Source organism: Nuphar pumila, chromosome 16 (assembly GCF_984573655.1).
Source record: "Nuphar pumila chromosome 16, dmNupPumi1.hap1.1, whole genome shotgun sequence".
Taxonomy (NCBI): domain Eukaryota; kingdom Viridiplantae; phylum Streptophyta; class Magnoliopsida; order Nymphaeales; family Nymphaeaceae; genus Nuphar; species Nuphar pumila.
This window is the reverse complement of record NC_143264.1, coordinates 83,021,297-83,038,163: the sequence shown is the minus strand read 5'-3', so window position 1 is coordinate 83,038,163 and position 16,867 is coordinate 83,021,297. Positions and strand designations below refer to the sequence as shown.

The 16,867-nt window shown below is 35.9% G+C and overlaps 1 protein-coding gene across 5 annotated transcripts in view; it reads left to right on the top strand.

Annotated features, from left to right (window-relative positions):
* Nucleotides 1–14,986, top strand: part of LOC149813871 (protein SWOLLEN 1-like) — a 32,608-nt gene extending 17,622 nt beyond the window's left edge. For 4 of the 5 annotated variants that reach the window (XM_089991295.1, XM_089991296.1, XM_089991293.1 and 1 more), the window contains exons 11-15: nucleotides 11,820–11,887; nucleotides 12,342–12,457; nucleotides 12,618–13,475; nucleotides 14,521–14,629; nucleotides 14,703–14,986. In XM_089991295.1, coding sequence (XP_089847421.1) covers nucleotides 11,820–11,887; nucleotides 12,342–12,457; nucleotides 12,618–13,475; nucleotides 14,521–14,629; nucleotides 14,703–14,725 — 1,174 coding nt within the window. In that variant the 3' untranslated portion in view covers nucleotides 14,726–14,986. The remainder of the gene's footprint in view (nucleotides 1–11,819; nucleotides 11,888–12,341; nucleotides 12,458–12,617; nucleotides 13,476–14,520; nucleotides 14,630–14,702) is intronic. The other variant, XM_089991294.1, reaches the window with a different exon arrangement.
* Nucleotides 14,987–16,867: the final 1,881 nt, after the last annotated feature.

Sequence of the window (16,867 nt, the reverse complement as noted above, 5' to 3'; positions counted from 1 at the left end):
CCATCTAAAGCTTTTTCAACTTCATTTTCAATTTTGGTAAGAACAAGAGAGGGTTCGGGAGTAGTTCCCATAACAAAGCCCCAAAGTTTCTTACCTCTTAGATGATTTTCCATAGCGGAGGCCCACATGAGATAGTTGGATCCATTTAGCTTGAAAGAAAGCTCCACTTTAGAGTCACGTTCCATCGGCACCAAATATACTTCCTTTCTTCAAAACTTTGAGAGGCACACGTTCCAAGATGACAAAGGAAAAGCCCAATCACCAACCTCGCTCTGATACCATGAAATGAAAAGAGGCGGAAGCACCAATAGAGCAAAAAGTCACTCTTTAAGAGTGACTACTAGAGCCAAGAACACAAACACCAAATGTGCACACACAAAACTCTCAAATATAGAAAATGACTTAAAGTCATAAGTTGGATTTATTGAAGAAAGGGAGAGAAGGGTGTAAAAACCCATGCTTACAAGAGAGGAACACCTCCTCTATTTATAGAGGAGGAGGGCACTAAGAAGGGACCACAAGGGGGCTCCCTTGTAGTCGTTGGGAGCCCCCAACGGTCAGAAATCTGACCGTTGGGGCCCCAACGACTACAAGAGTGGGGCCCCTTGTGGTTCAAACAAAAGTAAAAATGAAAAAAATAAAAAGGTAAAAAAGGAAAAAGAAAAAATAAAAAGTAAAAAAATAAAAAGTACATTTGCAGTTTTACAAGAATACCCCTATCGGGTATTTCACTAAAAAGAATATGTATATATATATATATATATATATATATATATATATATATATATATATATATTTTAACAAGACAATCCTTATCCCATGAGCCCCACTTATCTATATCTTTTCTTTTTCCCAATTGAGCCAGTACTGCTGCTGTTTCTTGTTGTCACTTCATATGAATGTAAGAAAATTTTCCTTACTGACCTGACATGTATCGAAGATTGTCTAATGGAAGACGGTATGAGCTTAAGAACACCAAACCTTGTATCTCTCTGGCTTATGTTTGAGTCACCTTTCTTTTGTTTAGCTTTACATTGATTCTGATAGAGAGAACATGGCATATGTCTGAAATGAAACAACAACAAATACAAGATAATGCCACTAAGGGCTACAAGAGAGCACAATACATAATGACCACTAATGGGTCAATCACAATCTCACAATGGAGATAATCACCAAACACAAAATCACAATATAAAAATATAATTTGTATTGAGCCACAATAATCTTAGAAGTCCCACATACACAATATGGAAGGTCCCTATTTATAAGCACTAGAGAGGGCAAAGGGGGGCAGTCCAACTAGTCATTGGACTAGCCCTCAACGGTCATATTTATAACTGTTGGGATCATGGGAGCAGCCCAACGACTAGTTGGGCTGTCCCAAGTCACATGAACTGAAATAAACAAAAAATAAAAAACAAAAAGATAAAAACAGAATTACAAAACAAACCCTACTAGGCTGACCCTATTACAAAAGATGAAATGCCCAAAATGCCCCTGATATATATATATATATATATATATATATATATAACAACCATATTTCAACACTCCTCAAACTTGCGGTGAGATCACCAAAAGTTTAAGTGCCCTTCAAGTGCTCTTCCCGAACGTAATGACAATCCATCTCAATGTTCTTTGTTCGTTTGTGCGAAGTGTGATTGTTAGCAATATATATGACACTTTTGCTATTACAACATATTTTTAAAGGTTCTACGACATCAACTCCCATAGCTTTAAGCAAAGACCTCAACAACATACCTCGGTTGTTTCAACTACATGACCTTAGTTGTTGATGTAGCAATCACTTTGTATTCAGCTTTCAGGGAGGACAATTATACCTTTTGTTGCGTTTTACATCTCCAAGATATAAGGGAATCACCTAAGAACACACAAAAACCTATAGTTGAGTGTTGGTTATTGGGACCTCCTCCCCAATCAAAGTCAATATATTCCATAAGATTTAACCATGTGAAAGAAGACAAGAAAATCCCTTTGGATATAATATTTTTAACATATCAAACTATTTGCAACACTGCACTCATGTGGACCAAAGTTGGCACATGCTGAAATTGAATTGCGGTATGAATGACATTCACTATATTCGATCTAGTAATAGATAAATAAGTTAGTGATCCAATACATGCTTTTCATCCGTGATTCATGAACGTGCAACTATATCAGCTGCAAACTTCATCTGGGACAAGATGTATCTTCTTGGCAAATAAGCTACTTCAATACCTAAGAAATATCTCAAGAAACTAAGGTCAGTCATATCAAAAGTTTATTTAAGCATAATTTTGATTTCTTTAACTCTTTTTTTATTACTCCCAGCGATGATCATATCATCAACATTAAGGAGAAGAATGATGAGTATGGAAACAATAGATCTTATAAAAAGAGCAGTATCATTATAACATGATTTAAAATCAAGATCCAACATAGTTATATTAAATCGATAATATCATGCTTTAGGAGCTTGTTTAAGCCCATATAAAGTTTTACGAAGATGAAGAACCATGCCTTTCTAAATACTTAGACTAGGGGGAGAATCTATGTAGACTTCTTTATTTAAACTACCATTTAAAAAACATTCTTAATATCTAACTGGTATATAGAAAAATTCTTAATGGATGCTATTGCAACTAGAGTCCTAACAATAGTCATAGAGGCTACTGGGGCAAGGGTCTATATCACATTCCTAAGAGTACCCCTTCGCAACTAACCTAGCTTCGTATCTTTGTATCGATCCATCACTCTTTGTTTTAATTTTAAAAACCCATCTACATCCTATAGTTTTCTTTCCCTTTGGAAGTTGTTGAATTTCTCAAGTATTATATTTATGTAAGGCTTCTAGTTCTAAGTTCATAGCATCAACCCATTCTTTTGTGTCTTTGACTTCCCTATAGTTTGAAGGGTCGTGATATGAATGTATAGCTAGAAGAGATGTCCTAGATTTGAGAGAAAAGGATTCATATGAAGCAAACTTTATATTTGCGAGAAAAGGATTCATATGAAACAAACTTATTTGGTGGTCTAGATATATGTTCAGTTCTCCTAAGACTAGGTTTGTCTATTTCAAGGATTAACTATATTTATCGAGTGCACATGGATACTCCCTATCACCACGTCTAGAATAATGAATAAGTTTATGAGTAGGTTCACTACCAATACGTGGTTTATTACTCGGTTCTAACATCATCATCAACATTCGCACCAGAATCATTAATGTCAATATTCTATTTAGGCAATAAATCATGCAACAAAGCATACTCGGATTGCCCTTTAGATTCTTGAAGATCAAATCATCTTTCTTTTTCAAGGAAAATAACATTCCTAAAAACATAAAGTTTATCATTTTTCAAGTCACTACAATGATAGCCTTTTTTACTATCGACATATCCAACAAAAATACATTCAATAGCTTTGGGGGCTATGTTACCAGGACACGACAAACTAAGCCATGTACCCATGTCAATACGGCCTGATACGCATATGGGTACTGGGTGCGGTAGGGGTACGTGGACCTATGGGTTGGGTCGGGTCCAACTAAGATCCAACCCGAAGCCCACTCTCACTTTTTTTGTTTGTTTTTGTTTTTCTTTTTTCCTGTCAAACCTCCCATTTCCCACCCTTGACAACAGAAGGGGGGAGAGAGAGAGAGAGAGAGAGAGAGAGAGAGAGAGAGAGAGAGAGAGAGAGAGACCTACCTCATCCATCTTCTTGGTCTTCTTTTTCACCTCCTTGTTCTCCTTCTTCGTACCCAGAGAGAGAGAGAGAGAGAGAGAGAGAGAGAGTTGGGGTTGGCTCCACCTTCTTCTTCTTTGTCTTTGTCTTTGTCTTCTCCTCGTTCTCCTTCTCGGAGAGAGAGAGGGAAAGGGGGTTACGTATACCCCTTTCCCTTTATATAAATTTTTAATTTTTCTCCTATTTTTCGAAAATTACACATACAAACCTTTTTTTTTTCATTCCTCCCTTTTTTTTTTTTGAGAATTACACATACATGCCTTTTTTTTATTTTTAATATGGACCTTAATATTGATCCAAATCCAAACTCTCTCTCTCTCTCTCTATATATATATATATATATATAAAATCGTGTCCCCGTACCCTCTTTTTTTTAAATTAACGTCTCGTACCCTTCGTATCTATACCCGCACTCGTACCCAGGTGACAGTTTGGGGGAGAGTTTATCATGTTTTTAAAGAACAAAGCACTTGTATCCAAAAGCCCTTAATCTTTTCAAATCAGGTTTAATTTTGAAATGTTTTCAATTGAATATTTATTTTCTAATTTATGAGAAGACATTCTATTTATTTCTAGTTATCTCAATAATATGACGATGCTTTCTTTCGACAACTCCATTTTGTTGAGGAGTCCTAGGGCAAGATTTTTTGTTAACAATACCATGGGTTTTTAGATAATTTTGAAATTCATTTGAAAAAAATTCTCCTAAATCGGAGCAGAAGATCCTAGTTTTAGTCTTAAATTGGTTTCTAACAAGATTATGAAAATCTCTAAAACATGTAAAAACATCGGATTTGAATCTAAAGAAGTAGATTCAAGTATGTCTACTAAAATCATCTATAAATGTAATATAATAAGATAATCTACCTTTAGATATAATGGGAGTCGGACCCCATACATTCAAATGCATCAATTTGAAAGGTTCATTAAACAAAAAAGTTTTAGATTCAAAAGGAAGCATTTTCATTTTTTCAAGTATACAATCATTACAAACAAAATCTTTTTTCTTACAATATTTTTTCCAAAAATGAAAAAATAGATCGTTTTGATATACTTGGGTGTCCTAATCTTTTATGCCAAAGATCTAAGTCAATCTCTTGGGCATAATTACAAAATGATTCTTTAGGAAGGCATAAAAAATCTATGTAATAGAGGTCTGTTCTTCTATGGCCTTGCCCAATCAACTTCCTTGACTGGAGATCCTGCATTTGACAATTTTTAGATGAGAAGAAGACCTCATACCCATAATCGAAAATTTGAGAAACCGAAAAAAGATTTAAGTTTTGGAATGACTCTTAACATTTAGAACAATGCTTTTAACATTTAGAGAGGTTTCATGATTCATCGATAATGGAAACACATGAAAAATATGAATGGGTGCAATCAGAAAGTAAGGATTCATTAGGTGTCATATGAAATGAGGCTCCCAAATCTAAGATCTAAGAGGACTTACCTTGAGGGGAAGAGGAAGACACGCCGACATCGAATGTAGATGGGGCAACCTTTAGATATTGTGAAATAGCCTTCGCTAGTTGAGCAATAGACAAGTCTTTGAGGTCGCATTTTTTGCTTGTCTTTTCTCATTTGGGATCCTCTTCACTCACCGAAGCCACCTTTTTTTTAGTTTATGGCATTCTGGGTTTACGTGCATCAGTTCATTACAATAATGACATGATTTTTCTTCCTCCATTTTACTTTCTCTCAAAATCTCTTCCATTGAATTTTTTTCTCAAAGTAAGGAGGTTTATATGTCTTCACATGGTTTTCGGGCCTTGATACAACAATAACCTCGTCATTTGTCTTGTGCATTCCAAGCCTTGTTTCCATTGGATACAATTCGGCAAGCGGATCACTATTAGATGGTGGGGTGGGTCTATGAAGAATGGATCTTGCTCGAATTGCAGTTTAAGCCTATAAAAGAAAGAGAAAAGATTTTCTTTCAACTTGTCTCATTTCTATTATTGGGTCTTCCCACTTAGGTTCAAGCATAGCTAATTCATCCCATATTGGATATAAGAGACCATAAAAGCCTCTGACACTACTATCTCCTTGTTTGGTAGTATGTACCTTTTCTTGGAGAAAGTATAGGTGAACCATGTCTCTTTGAATAAATGTGTTCTTTAGGAATATTCAAGCATCACATGTCTTTTGAATTTAATGATGTTGGTAGAAATCTTGAATTTCATGGTATCCATGAACTATGAGAATATTTGAGCATTATTCACTTTCCATCCTCTAACTTGTCTTATTCTTTTAGTGTTTGTTCTTTTTCTTCATTGGAGAGAGCTTTAACTTGATTACCTTCTTTCCTTGTTAGCTTCAATTGTGGTTCTACTAACGAAACCCCATAGCTTCTTTCCTTTGATGTGGTTTTCCATAGTGGTGGACCACGCCAAATAGTTGTTCTCATTGAGCTTGAAGGAGATAATAAAAGATGATTCCCTCTCGACCATGATCATGATCAAAGTGGAGAAGATGACTTCAAGATAACAACCAAGAAGAGAGCTCGATCAAGATGATTTTCGAATTACAAGAGCCTGTGACTCTGATACCATGAATGAAACAACAGGATACTTGTTTCCTAGGAAACTGTTTGGAAACCGGAAACCATGTGTTTTCGAAACTTGTGAGAAACTTCTAAAAATACATGGAGTGAGAAACTCATTTTACATCACAGGGCAACCTACTTTATATGGCAAACTCGTTTCCTTTATTTGAGAAACATGTTTTTTGTACATTTCTTGTAGGTTTCTCTTAAATATTTTTTTTCTTTTTAATGAAAAAATGAGAATTTTAATTACTTTTGTTGTAATCAATGTGATGGTAGATTTTTTAAAAGGATTTATTAATTCTTATTATTTATCATAATATTTAAAAATGTAAAGTTTGTGGAAACTTGCAATACCTTCCATCCATATTGTAACATACTAGGCTGACCCTATTACAAAAGATGAAATGCCCAATATATATATATATATATATACATACTGATGTTTAGGGTTCATTATATTAAAATGTAAAATGTAACATATATAATATATATATAATATTATTATTTTTATTTTTATTTTTATTGTATTTTATTTTCCTTTTCTTTTTATTTGTTATCTAGTTCGTTTAGAACTAGATACCATAATCTCGTCAAGTCCCAACTAGGACTTGACTAGAATATAGTTGTTGGACCTAGTCCAACAACTATATTTATCCCAAAAGTTAGATATATTCTTAAACTAAATCTAAACCTTTTAGCTATTTCTCAAATATCTGATTATGGGTGTAATATCTCATTCTCTTCTTATGGTTGTTCGGTACAGGATCCCTAGTCCAACAACTATATTTATCCCCAAAGTTAGATATATTCTTAAACTAAATCTAAACCTTTTAGCTATTTCTCAAATATCTGATTATGGGTGTAATATCTCATTCTCTTCTCATGGTTGTTCGGTACAGGATCCCTAGTCAGGTAAGCTGATTGGGGAAGGTCATAGAAAATGAGGACTCTATTATGTGAATTTTTTGGAATTGCCTAAGAATGCTTTCTGTTATAATGTTCAGAAACTCGAGTTGGATTTGTGGCACAAAAGACTTGGTCATCCTCATATATCTAAAATATAACATTTTTCAAGTTTAGGAAAATTTTGTAATTCTGAAAGTTTTACTTGTAAAGATTGTATCCTTGGCAAAATGAAAAGATTATCATTTCAAGATAGAACTTTTGTTTCCTATCGACCACTTGAATTAGTACATTCAGATGTTTGGGGTTAGTCACCAGTCATTTCAAAAGGTGGATATGCATATTATGTAATTTTTGTCGATGACTTTTCTAGGCATACTTGAATTTACTTTCTTAAGCATAAATCTGAGGTTTTTTCATACTTTCAAACATTTCATAAAATGGTTAAAAATAAATTTCAAAGTGATATTTCTATTTTTCGCACTGATTCAGGGAGAGAATTTATGTTCAAAGAATTCAAAGACTATCTCAACTTACATGGCATCACATAAAAAATCTTATCCACACACACCACAACAAAATGGTCTGGCCGAACGTAAATGTCGGCACATCGTGAAAACCATTAGGACTTTATTAATAGCAAATCAAGTTCCAAAAGGATTTTGGGCAGAAGCTACACTAACTGCTACCTATCTTATTAATTGAATGCCATCTTCTTCTTTGAAAAATATAACTCCAATTGAAAAACTTGTTAACTTATCTCCTGATTACTCTAGATTAAGAGTCTTCGGATGCAAGTGTTTTGTTTTCACCAACAAGAATGACAAACTCTCTCCCCATGTGATTCCTTGTGTCTTCTTAGGATATGCTGATAATCAAAAGGGCTATAGGTGTTTTGATTTTCAAAATGAAAAATTATATGTATCAAGAAATGTATCTTTCTTGGAAAAAAGAAAGTTTCTTTGAATTTGAAAAACCCAATGAAATCACTGAATATTCCTTTTTAATAGATTTGACTTCAAAATCTAATGAATATGATATTGACAATGATCAAAGTACTATTGATTTGGAACGCAATGTTGATAATGAAGAGCAAACTTATAGGGACGTTAGTTTACAATACTCAAGACGTAGAGAATCAAAGCTTCCATGTTCATTAAAAAAATATTTCAAAAAACCAATGAGAAGGTCATCCAGAATTTCTAGACGTCCTGAAAAATTTGTGTCATATGAATCTTTTTCACCCACATACAGGTCAGTTATCGCATTAATGCAATCATATGTAGAACCGCCATCCTATTTTTGAGCCAAAAATCATATAGAATGGGTAGATGCCATGGAGGCAAAATTGGATGCATTAGAAAAGGCTGACACTTGGACTATTCAAGATATTTCTCTAGGTAAGAAACCTATAGGTTGTCGATGGGTTTACAAAGTCAAAACCAAGAGTGATGAAACTCTTGAAAGATATAAAGCCCGATTAGTGGCCAAAAGGTATGCACAGGAGTGTGACATCAATTATGAAGAAAATTTTGCCCCAGTTGCTCGAATGATCACTGTCAGAACATTAATAGCCTTAGCCTCCATTTGAAAATGACCCATATTTTAGATGGATGTCAAAAATGCTTTTCTCAATGAAAATCTAGTTGAAGAACTGTACATGAAAGCTCTACCTGGAATTAGTATCCCTAAGGGTAAAACTCTTCGTTTAGAAAATGCTTTTTACGGTCTTAAACAGGTTTCAAAAGCTTGGTATGAGAGGTTTAATCATGTTATGTTTGATATTGGTTTTCAATCTTGTTTGGCTAACACTGCTTTGTTTATTAAGAATTATGATGCAAGGTTTATTGTTCTTCTTCTCTATGTGGATGATATGATCATTACCGGAGACAACAAACAGGGAGTTGAAAACATCAAAAAACTTCTTAAAACTCATTTTGAAATGATTAATCTAGGTTTATTAAGATTTTTTTAGGAATTGAAGTTGCTTATGCCCCTCGGGGGTATTTGATATCTCAATCTAAATTTGCCATTGATATTGTTTCCAGGTCTAGAATTACAAATAATAAGAAAGTGGACACCAAAGAAGTTGTTAACGTTAAAATGAGAATTGATGATGGAGAACTTTTTGATGATCCCACTCCTTACAGACAGCTTATCGGAGCACTTTCCTATCTTTTCATTGTTAGGCCAGATGTATCACACGATATACATACAGCTAGCTAGTTTTAGCATTTTCCCACATCTGTTCACATGAGAGCGGTTTTACGTATTATTAGATATATAAAGTCCTCTCTTTAACGATGTCTCTTCTTGTCTGCTTCATCGTCGTTAGATTTAATTGCCTATACTGATGCTGACTGGGGAGGTGATCCCAATACTAGACACTCAACCACTGGTTTTTGTGTTTTCTTAGGTAAATCCTTAATTTCGTGGAGGTGCAAAAAGCAATAGAAGGTCTCTCTCCTCTCCACCGAAACTGAATATAGAGCGACGGTGACCACGACAATGAAAGTAGTTTGGCTCATACGTCTGCTAACTGACATGGGAGCTGAAGCAACAGACATGAGAGCTGAAGCAACACAAGCGTCAAGAATGTGTTGGGACAACAATAGTGCAATCTATATTGTCAGCAACCGAACCTTTCATGAATGTACCAAACATATTGAGATGGATTACGTCAGAGAGGAATATATACATTGAACCATTGATCTGCCATATGTTACATCATAATATCAATTAGCAGACTTTTTCACCAAACCTCTTGTTGCTCTCTGATTTAACTTCCTCTTAAACAAACTTTCGCTCATTGTACCGTAAGTTTGAGGGAGAGTATTAAAATGTAAAATGTAACATATATAATATATATAATAATTATATTATATTATATATTATTATATATTATTATTAGATTTTTCTTTTTTTATTTGTTATCTAGTTTGTTTAGAACTAGATACTAAAATATAGTCGTTGGACCTAGTCCAACGGTTATATTCAGAGCCGTTGGACTAGGTCCTACGACTCTCAAGGAGAGCTCTAAAAGCGCTCTCCTTCACTCCTCTCCCTCTTATATAAATAGGGGTAATCCCCCTTCATTGTATTTCATTGCTTTTTAAGCATTTTTTGTGAAGAATAAAATATTATTATTTTCTTTCATTTATGCCCTTTTATGGGTTATACTTGTAGTGTCTCCAATAGACACCCTTTGTGACTTTGGGTGCTTTTGTGTAAGATCACCATTTCATTACACATTTATGCAGGATGTTTTTTGTTATGCTGGTTATTTTTATTCTTATTTTGGGTATAGTATAGACCAAGGTTGCTAGACTAAAAGCAGAAGCGAGAAGCGATGCATTTGAAAATGTATAGAAAGCGGGAAGCAAAAAATAAAAATAAAAAACAATATAAGAATTGAATGAGAATCTAAATAGAATGCAAATAAAAATTAAAATAAAAGTGACTATTATTAAATTTTGTGATTTTTTAGTGTAAGAATTAAATTTTTAACAAAATCTAAAAAAGATGACTGTCAATTTAGAGAGCACATGAAAGTGAGTGTGAAGTGTGAGAGGAAACACATAAAAAACATGAAAAGTAGAGTGTGAAAACATATAAGAATAGATAAAACGTGTGGAAAACATAGGAAAAGCGTGAGAGAATCGAGATTCTCATCTAGTTTTGGAAGCGAGTAGCGCACTTCCGAAGCGAGTTTTCGGGAACCGGGCTTCCCACCTATCTAAGAAGCTTCCTGTAACTCTAGTATGGACTTAACTGGTTCCTGCAAAGTGCTTCTGGGAAAGGAAAAATAAAGAGAAGATTTCTGAAAGGGAATTAAATAGAAAAATATTGCACATAAACAAAAGAAGCAAACCTGCCCCTTGGAGTTATGTTTTCAGTTGTAGTCCATAACGCAAATAACTGCAAAACCAAAACAGTGGGGCTAGGATGGCAACACCAGAAGAAAGTAAGCTGCAGTTTGTTGACAATGCATAAAACATGAGATTACTATCCAAGTATCCAGTTATCTGGAATAGGCCAGTGTAGGTAATTCCACTTGGAGACCTTCAAAAGATGGGACTTGATTGGGAAGTCCACACTTGATTTGTTCTCACATTTGCAATATTATCATTTATGGTGTGATCATTTGTAATCCCTGTTAAAGGTAATCTGGCCATTCTGACCATATATATGTTTGCATGAACTATCACATGCAAGGATGGCTTCGATAGTGTGCAAGATCAAATTTGATTTTTTGTGGTGTCATGTGGCATGTCCCAGTGCTCGATTTGAGATGTGCTTGGTATAGACACTGTTAGTTGCCCAACTGTTCCTTTTTTTGTCACAAAAAAGGTAATTTTTCTTTTTATCATACCAAAAAATTTCTGCAAATTATTCTCCATTTCTACTTAGATTTTATATCAAGATCTTCCTTTGCATCAGAAATTGCTTTCCTATTGTTAATGCTCTTGATTCTGGTCTAGATTTAGGGCATGCTTGTTCTTGCCCTCTACATGTTATTTTTCTTTTGTGGTTTTTTTTTTCAGATTTTGTTTAGTTAGTTTTTGTTAATTTTTAGGTGATTAGTGTCGTATTGAATTCATGGAATTCTTTTCAGATGGTGGGAAGGTATTATCATAGAGAAAAGCAAGGAAGACGAAACCAAATTGACAGTTCATTTTCCAGGTAATGCCAATAGTATCTACTTTGCTATTTTTATTCAATCCTTTGAAAATGCATTAAAAGATTTGGCTAGCTTGTTTTTTGATGTATTTGCTATATTGTATGTGAATGTGTATAACTTTTACTTGCTGCTACTCATTTTTGGTAGCTTACCACTTTTAAACAAGTGTCTTTGGGTGCAATATTGAGTTCAACACTCCCGGTTTCAAACTCCCATAGCTTTTTTGGGAGTTTAGTTATGCATTCATTTAGCTAGCACGGGTTTTTTTCTTAACTATATGAATTACTTTCTACGTGATTCTTGGGTTGGATTTGTACCAGTATGTTATGTTCTTTTGCCTAGTTTTTACTATTTCTTTATGGTCTGTTTCTCCATAAAAGCTGTATTGCCATATATCTTAGTCATGAATCAGGTCATCTATACTGAAACTTGTTTGCAATGGGATTGTATACGCAGCTGAAGGAGATGAATCAACTGTAAGAACCTGGAATATTCGGCCATCTTTGGTTTGGAAGGATGGGCAGTGGGTTGAGTGGTCAAGTTCAAAAGAAAGTGCCAGTTGGGTTGATGAGGTTGCAACTGTCCTTTTGTTATAGTTGGTTTCAATTGTCCCCTTTTAATGCAAAATATAACAGTATTTGATTATTTTTACTTTTGAAATAAAAAGTTGGGACATGTTCATGTTAAACTGATATCACTTTTCTTTTCTTTTTTGCTGGTACATGTGAATAGCAGGGTGATGCTCGACTTGATAAACGACAAAAAGTGGATCGGAAACTTGAAAATGTTTCACAAATTGAAAAGGGAAAAGAGAATCTATCAAAAACTACTTCTTTTGATGGCTCCATTAAACATCAAGAGTCGACACCATTTGTTTTACCAACCAAGGATAACTTTTTTTCTGTTGGGAGGAGCACCACAGAAGATGATAACCCTGCTGCAGGGAGAGTAAAGCGAACTGGACTACAGAAGGGAGGACCAAGGATGGTGTTTGGGGTACCTAAACCTGGGAAGAAAAGGAAATTTATGGATGTCAGCAAGCACTATACTGCAGAACAAGTTGGCAAGGTTGTTGAAACAAACAATGCCATCAAGTTTGCCAGGTATTTGATGCCACAAGGATCCTCTGGGAGGAAAAATGCTTACAAAGATGATCTAAAGGGAGGTCGATTTACTAACACAAAGTCCAAAGATGTTAAATCAGGAAGGTCACGGGGCCTTCAGAGCAAACCTGAGAAGGGTGGTTCATCAGTTTCTGTTTTGCCTTCTTCAAGTGGGGCTATTGGGGTTGATCCTGTACCAAATGTGCAACCTTCTGTTATCCATGAAGAGAATCCACAGAAACAGAACAGGATGGAAATTGGTTCTTTCCATGACGTTCCAAAAGTATCAAGTGATCCAGGTGTACTTCCATCCAGGAACAGGTCCTCTTCAGCTGTAAATTCTAGGCAGGCACCTAAAGTAAAACTCACCTCTGCTGGTGAAAAACTCTCTTCTGATGAAGGAAAGGACTCGGCTGCCACTGATAGTCAAGGAAAGACAGCTTCTGAGCGACGGAGGTCTAATCGAATGATTCAGCCAACCTCAAGGGTAGTTTCTTTGGACTCATTAATTTTGTTCACCTTTAGGTTTTCTCCTTCTATGACTAATTTTGCGTCTATTTGCACAAATAGTTGTAATTGTACTTTTCTTTTTTTATGTGGATCTAGAAAGATATAGGATCTAATTGGGTTTAATAGCATTTTGTTGTCTACAGCATGGATAAAAGGGATCTTTCACAATATCGTTGTATTCTCTACATTGAGGAATATGCAGTTAGATGCAGTCCAGACCCAGGTTTCTCAGGCTCTTTTGCAGCCACATCCCTGCCTTTAGATAAATGGATGATTGACCAGCCTTGTCAGATGAGGTTGATCTGTTACCTGGGAGATGTTCCATTGATCCTATTCTTGTTTGGCAATGCTACCTAGGTGGCTTTTTTTTTCGCCAGACTAATTTTAGTTTCATGTTTTTTGGTGGTTTTATTTTTAATCTGCTTTGATCCAGGGCAAGAATTCTTGCTAATGAGAATTCATCACTGGACCTGCATTTCTTGTGTTTGCTTGAGATGTGGAAATGTGTGGAATGAAATCCCTCATTCTATCAATCTCTCAAAAATTGCATGTTAGCCTTCTGAATGGGAATCCCCATGACCTAATCTTAGGTGGTTATCAGAACCCAAAAATCCAAAAATATAGGTCCCCAATTCTGTTTAAATCTCATTCGTCCATTTTCCTAGGAGCCCTAACCGATGACATATCCTATCTACCTCTTGTTTCCTTTTGTTAAACGAACGGTTGACACAAATTTGCTTTCTTATCCTTCAGTTTCTTATGTATGTATTTTTCTGTATATTGACACTCCATTCTGTAATGAAATTGTGAATTGGCTACTTACTACCAATGTTCAACCCTAGGTCTTGTTTTAGGACTTCCACCAGCCTGCCTTATCGGATGTTGGTTTTCGAGGTTTGCTGGGGCTCCAGCTGTTTAGATAATAAACTGCATAAAATTGATAGACGGTGATAGAGTTCCTGGGTTGGTTGGTCTGTTTAAACATTGGTTGGAACTAACTCCACAGTACCTTGTTTCTACAGCTATTGGAAGGATTACAGAGCTCCTTAATTATAACCAAGCTTTCTTCCATTGGTGTGCATGATAAGGGTGGAATGTCTTCGAACAGAAACGTTGACTCCTCTGCAAAGGGTAAGGCTTCACCATATTTGCTTGATTTAACCTCTTTAGTGAATAATGGTTGAATTGACGTTTATCGAACCAGGGAACCATGGTTTACAGAAATAGGGCCATTCAACAAGGTTACGATTTACTCTGTGCCATCAACCGATGAGGTAAATGCAGGAGGAATACTGTCACTTTAATTTATTGTGTACATAATTTTAGCTGTAGGTGATCAAATGCGGAAGCCCTATTTTTTGGGGTGAAACAGTTGTAACTGTGTATGCCATAATCCTTTCTTGCTTTTCATATGGAAAATTTCCTCCATATGATATTGTTTAGACGCAATAACACGCTCACATGCAATTTGACTTGCTGTCCTGAAAAGGCGGGGACTACTTTCATCTGTCTATGATAAAGAAGCCAAGCTTTGTGTGTTTTTGTGTTTCTTGAGTTTGTAGGTACGTTTACAACTGTGTTAGCAAGTTGAGTGTTTCACTCAGTCGACCTGGATGATCACATCGAGTCCCTTTGGTTTGCAAGCCTTGGGCAACTCTTGACTCGATGTTGTCAGTATCGTGTGAATCAGCCTGAATTGGCTCAAAATCAATACGAAACAGGCTCATTTGGTTTATTTTTCAAAAATGCTTAAAAACCATTAAATATTATTTTAATACTTTACTGAGATCATCCTCTGGTTGAAAACTGGCCGATTCAGTTCAGAATCGGAATTTGCCAATTCCTTGAAGATTCGGCATCGATACCCATATTGACAATATTGGTCTGACTGAGTGCAACTCAATTTTCATGTTTGACTTTTTGTCCTGGGAGTCCGATTTGTCTTTAGGTTTGTTTCCATTTATCCAGCCTGGTTGACCTGGCGTAGTGCCAATTTTGGCCTCACAAACTGACAGGCAGCTTGCATGACCAGCTGAATTTCAAACAGGTATGGCTCTCAGATCTGATCCTGTCAAATCTGAAATTAACTTTCTTTTTTTGAAAGGCAAGCTGGAGTTAGGCCCTACCAGTTATACAACTGTATCATTGGGTTTTGAACCTGCAACGTCCCAAACACAAGGTGACGTGCACTAGCTACCCCTACCAGACAATCCGAGCCCCGTCGGTACAAACCTGAAATTATCCTACTCAAGCCTTTTGCGGTTTCGCTTGCTGCTATTTGTCGAAGGAAAAATATACCCAGTATCGATGCTGGATGTCGATAATTTATGGTGATTATAACCTCTTCACGCACCTTACCTTTTCGCTTGAGGATGACGAGGGAAAAATTGTTAAAAGATCTATTTCTCGTTGTTGAAGAGTTTGACAAATATGAGAGAAGGAATCCCTGTGTTTCTATTTGACTCATGCTTGATTGCATTTCACGTGATGGACAGCACTTTTCGTGGAGAGACTTCTTTTTTAGTACCAACTTCCGTGACACAAGATTTTGCAGCTTTTAACATAAAAGCGTTGGTAACTAGGCATTTTGGCTTCAGACTCTTTTACATTGAAAGAATGCGGTCTAGATTATGGCCGGAGAAATGTTGCTGCATCTTGTCAGATGCAGCTCGTGCAACTGGGTCCTACAGCAAGAGGCAATTTCCGACTAGTGCGACTAGCTCCTAAAGCAAGAGGCGATTTCTATGGGAAGCATCAACGTTTGATTTTTTTCGTTTTTCCGTGGGATGCAGGCACACCATGGCAGAAGTGGAGTCCTGTCTGGAGGGAAACTTTCAGTTTTGGCCCTGAATTAACAGGGAATGAACGGCATCCTAAACACCATGGTTGAACTCTATTTTTAGCCGCTAATTTTGCAATCCCTCTGGCCTGAAACACATTCTTAATTTTTCTATATAACGTGGCAGGGCCTTGGATGAAAACATCGAAGGACCAGCGTCTCCTGATGGTTTCTCAGCAAAAATCCTAGTCAGTTCTGATTATCAGAATTTGGAAATTAGAAAAAACGAAGACCTATAATACCATAAACCTGTGACCCGGTATCTAATTTATCATACTAAAATTTGATCAAAAATTAGTCTAAGGACAACACAAAGCTGACAAGGATTGGACACTTCATTCTCATGAGTCACCTTTGGCTGCCAATTTGCTGACATAATCCCCGGAGATTGTTTGGATTATGTGAAAGCACGAGGGCATGCATGCCCGGAGACAAGGTCATACATACTGCTGCATTCTATGCTAAGCATGTTAAACTTACAGTTTCCCTCTTCATGCTGCCAATGATTCCAATATCGTATAAGCGTTTTA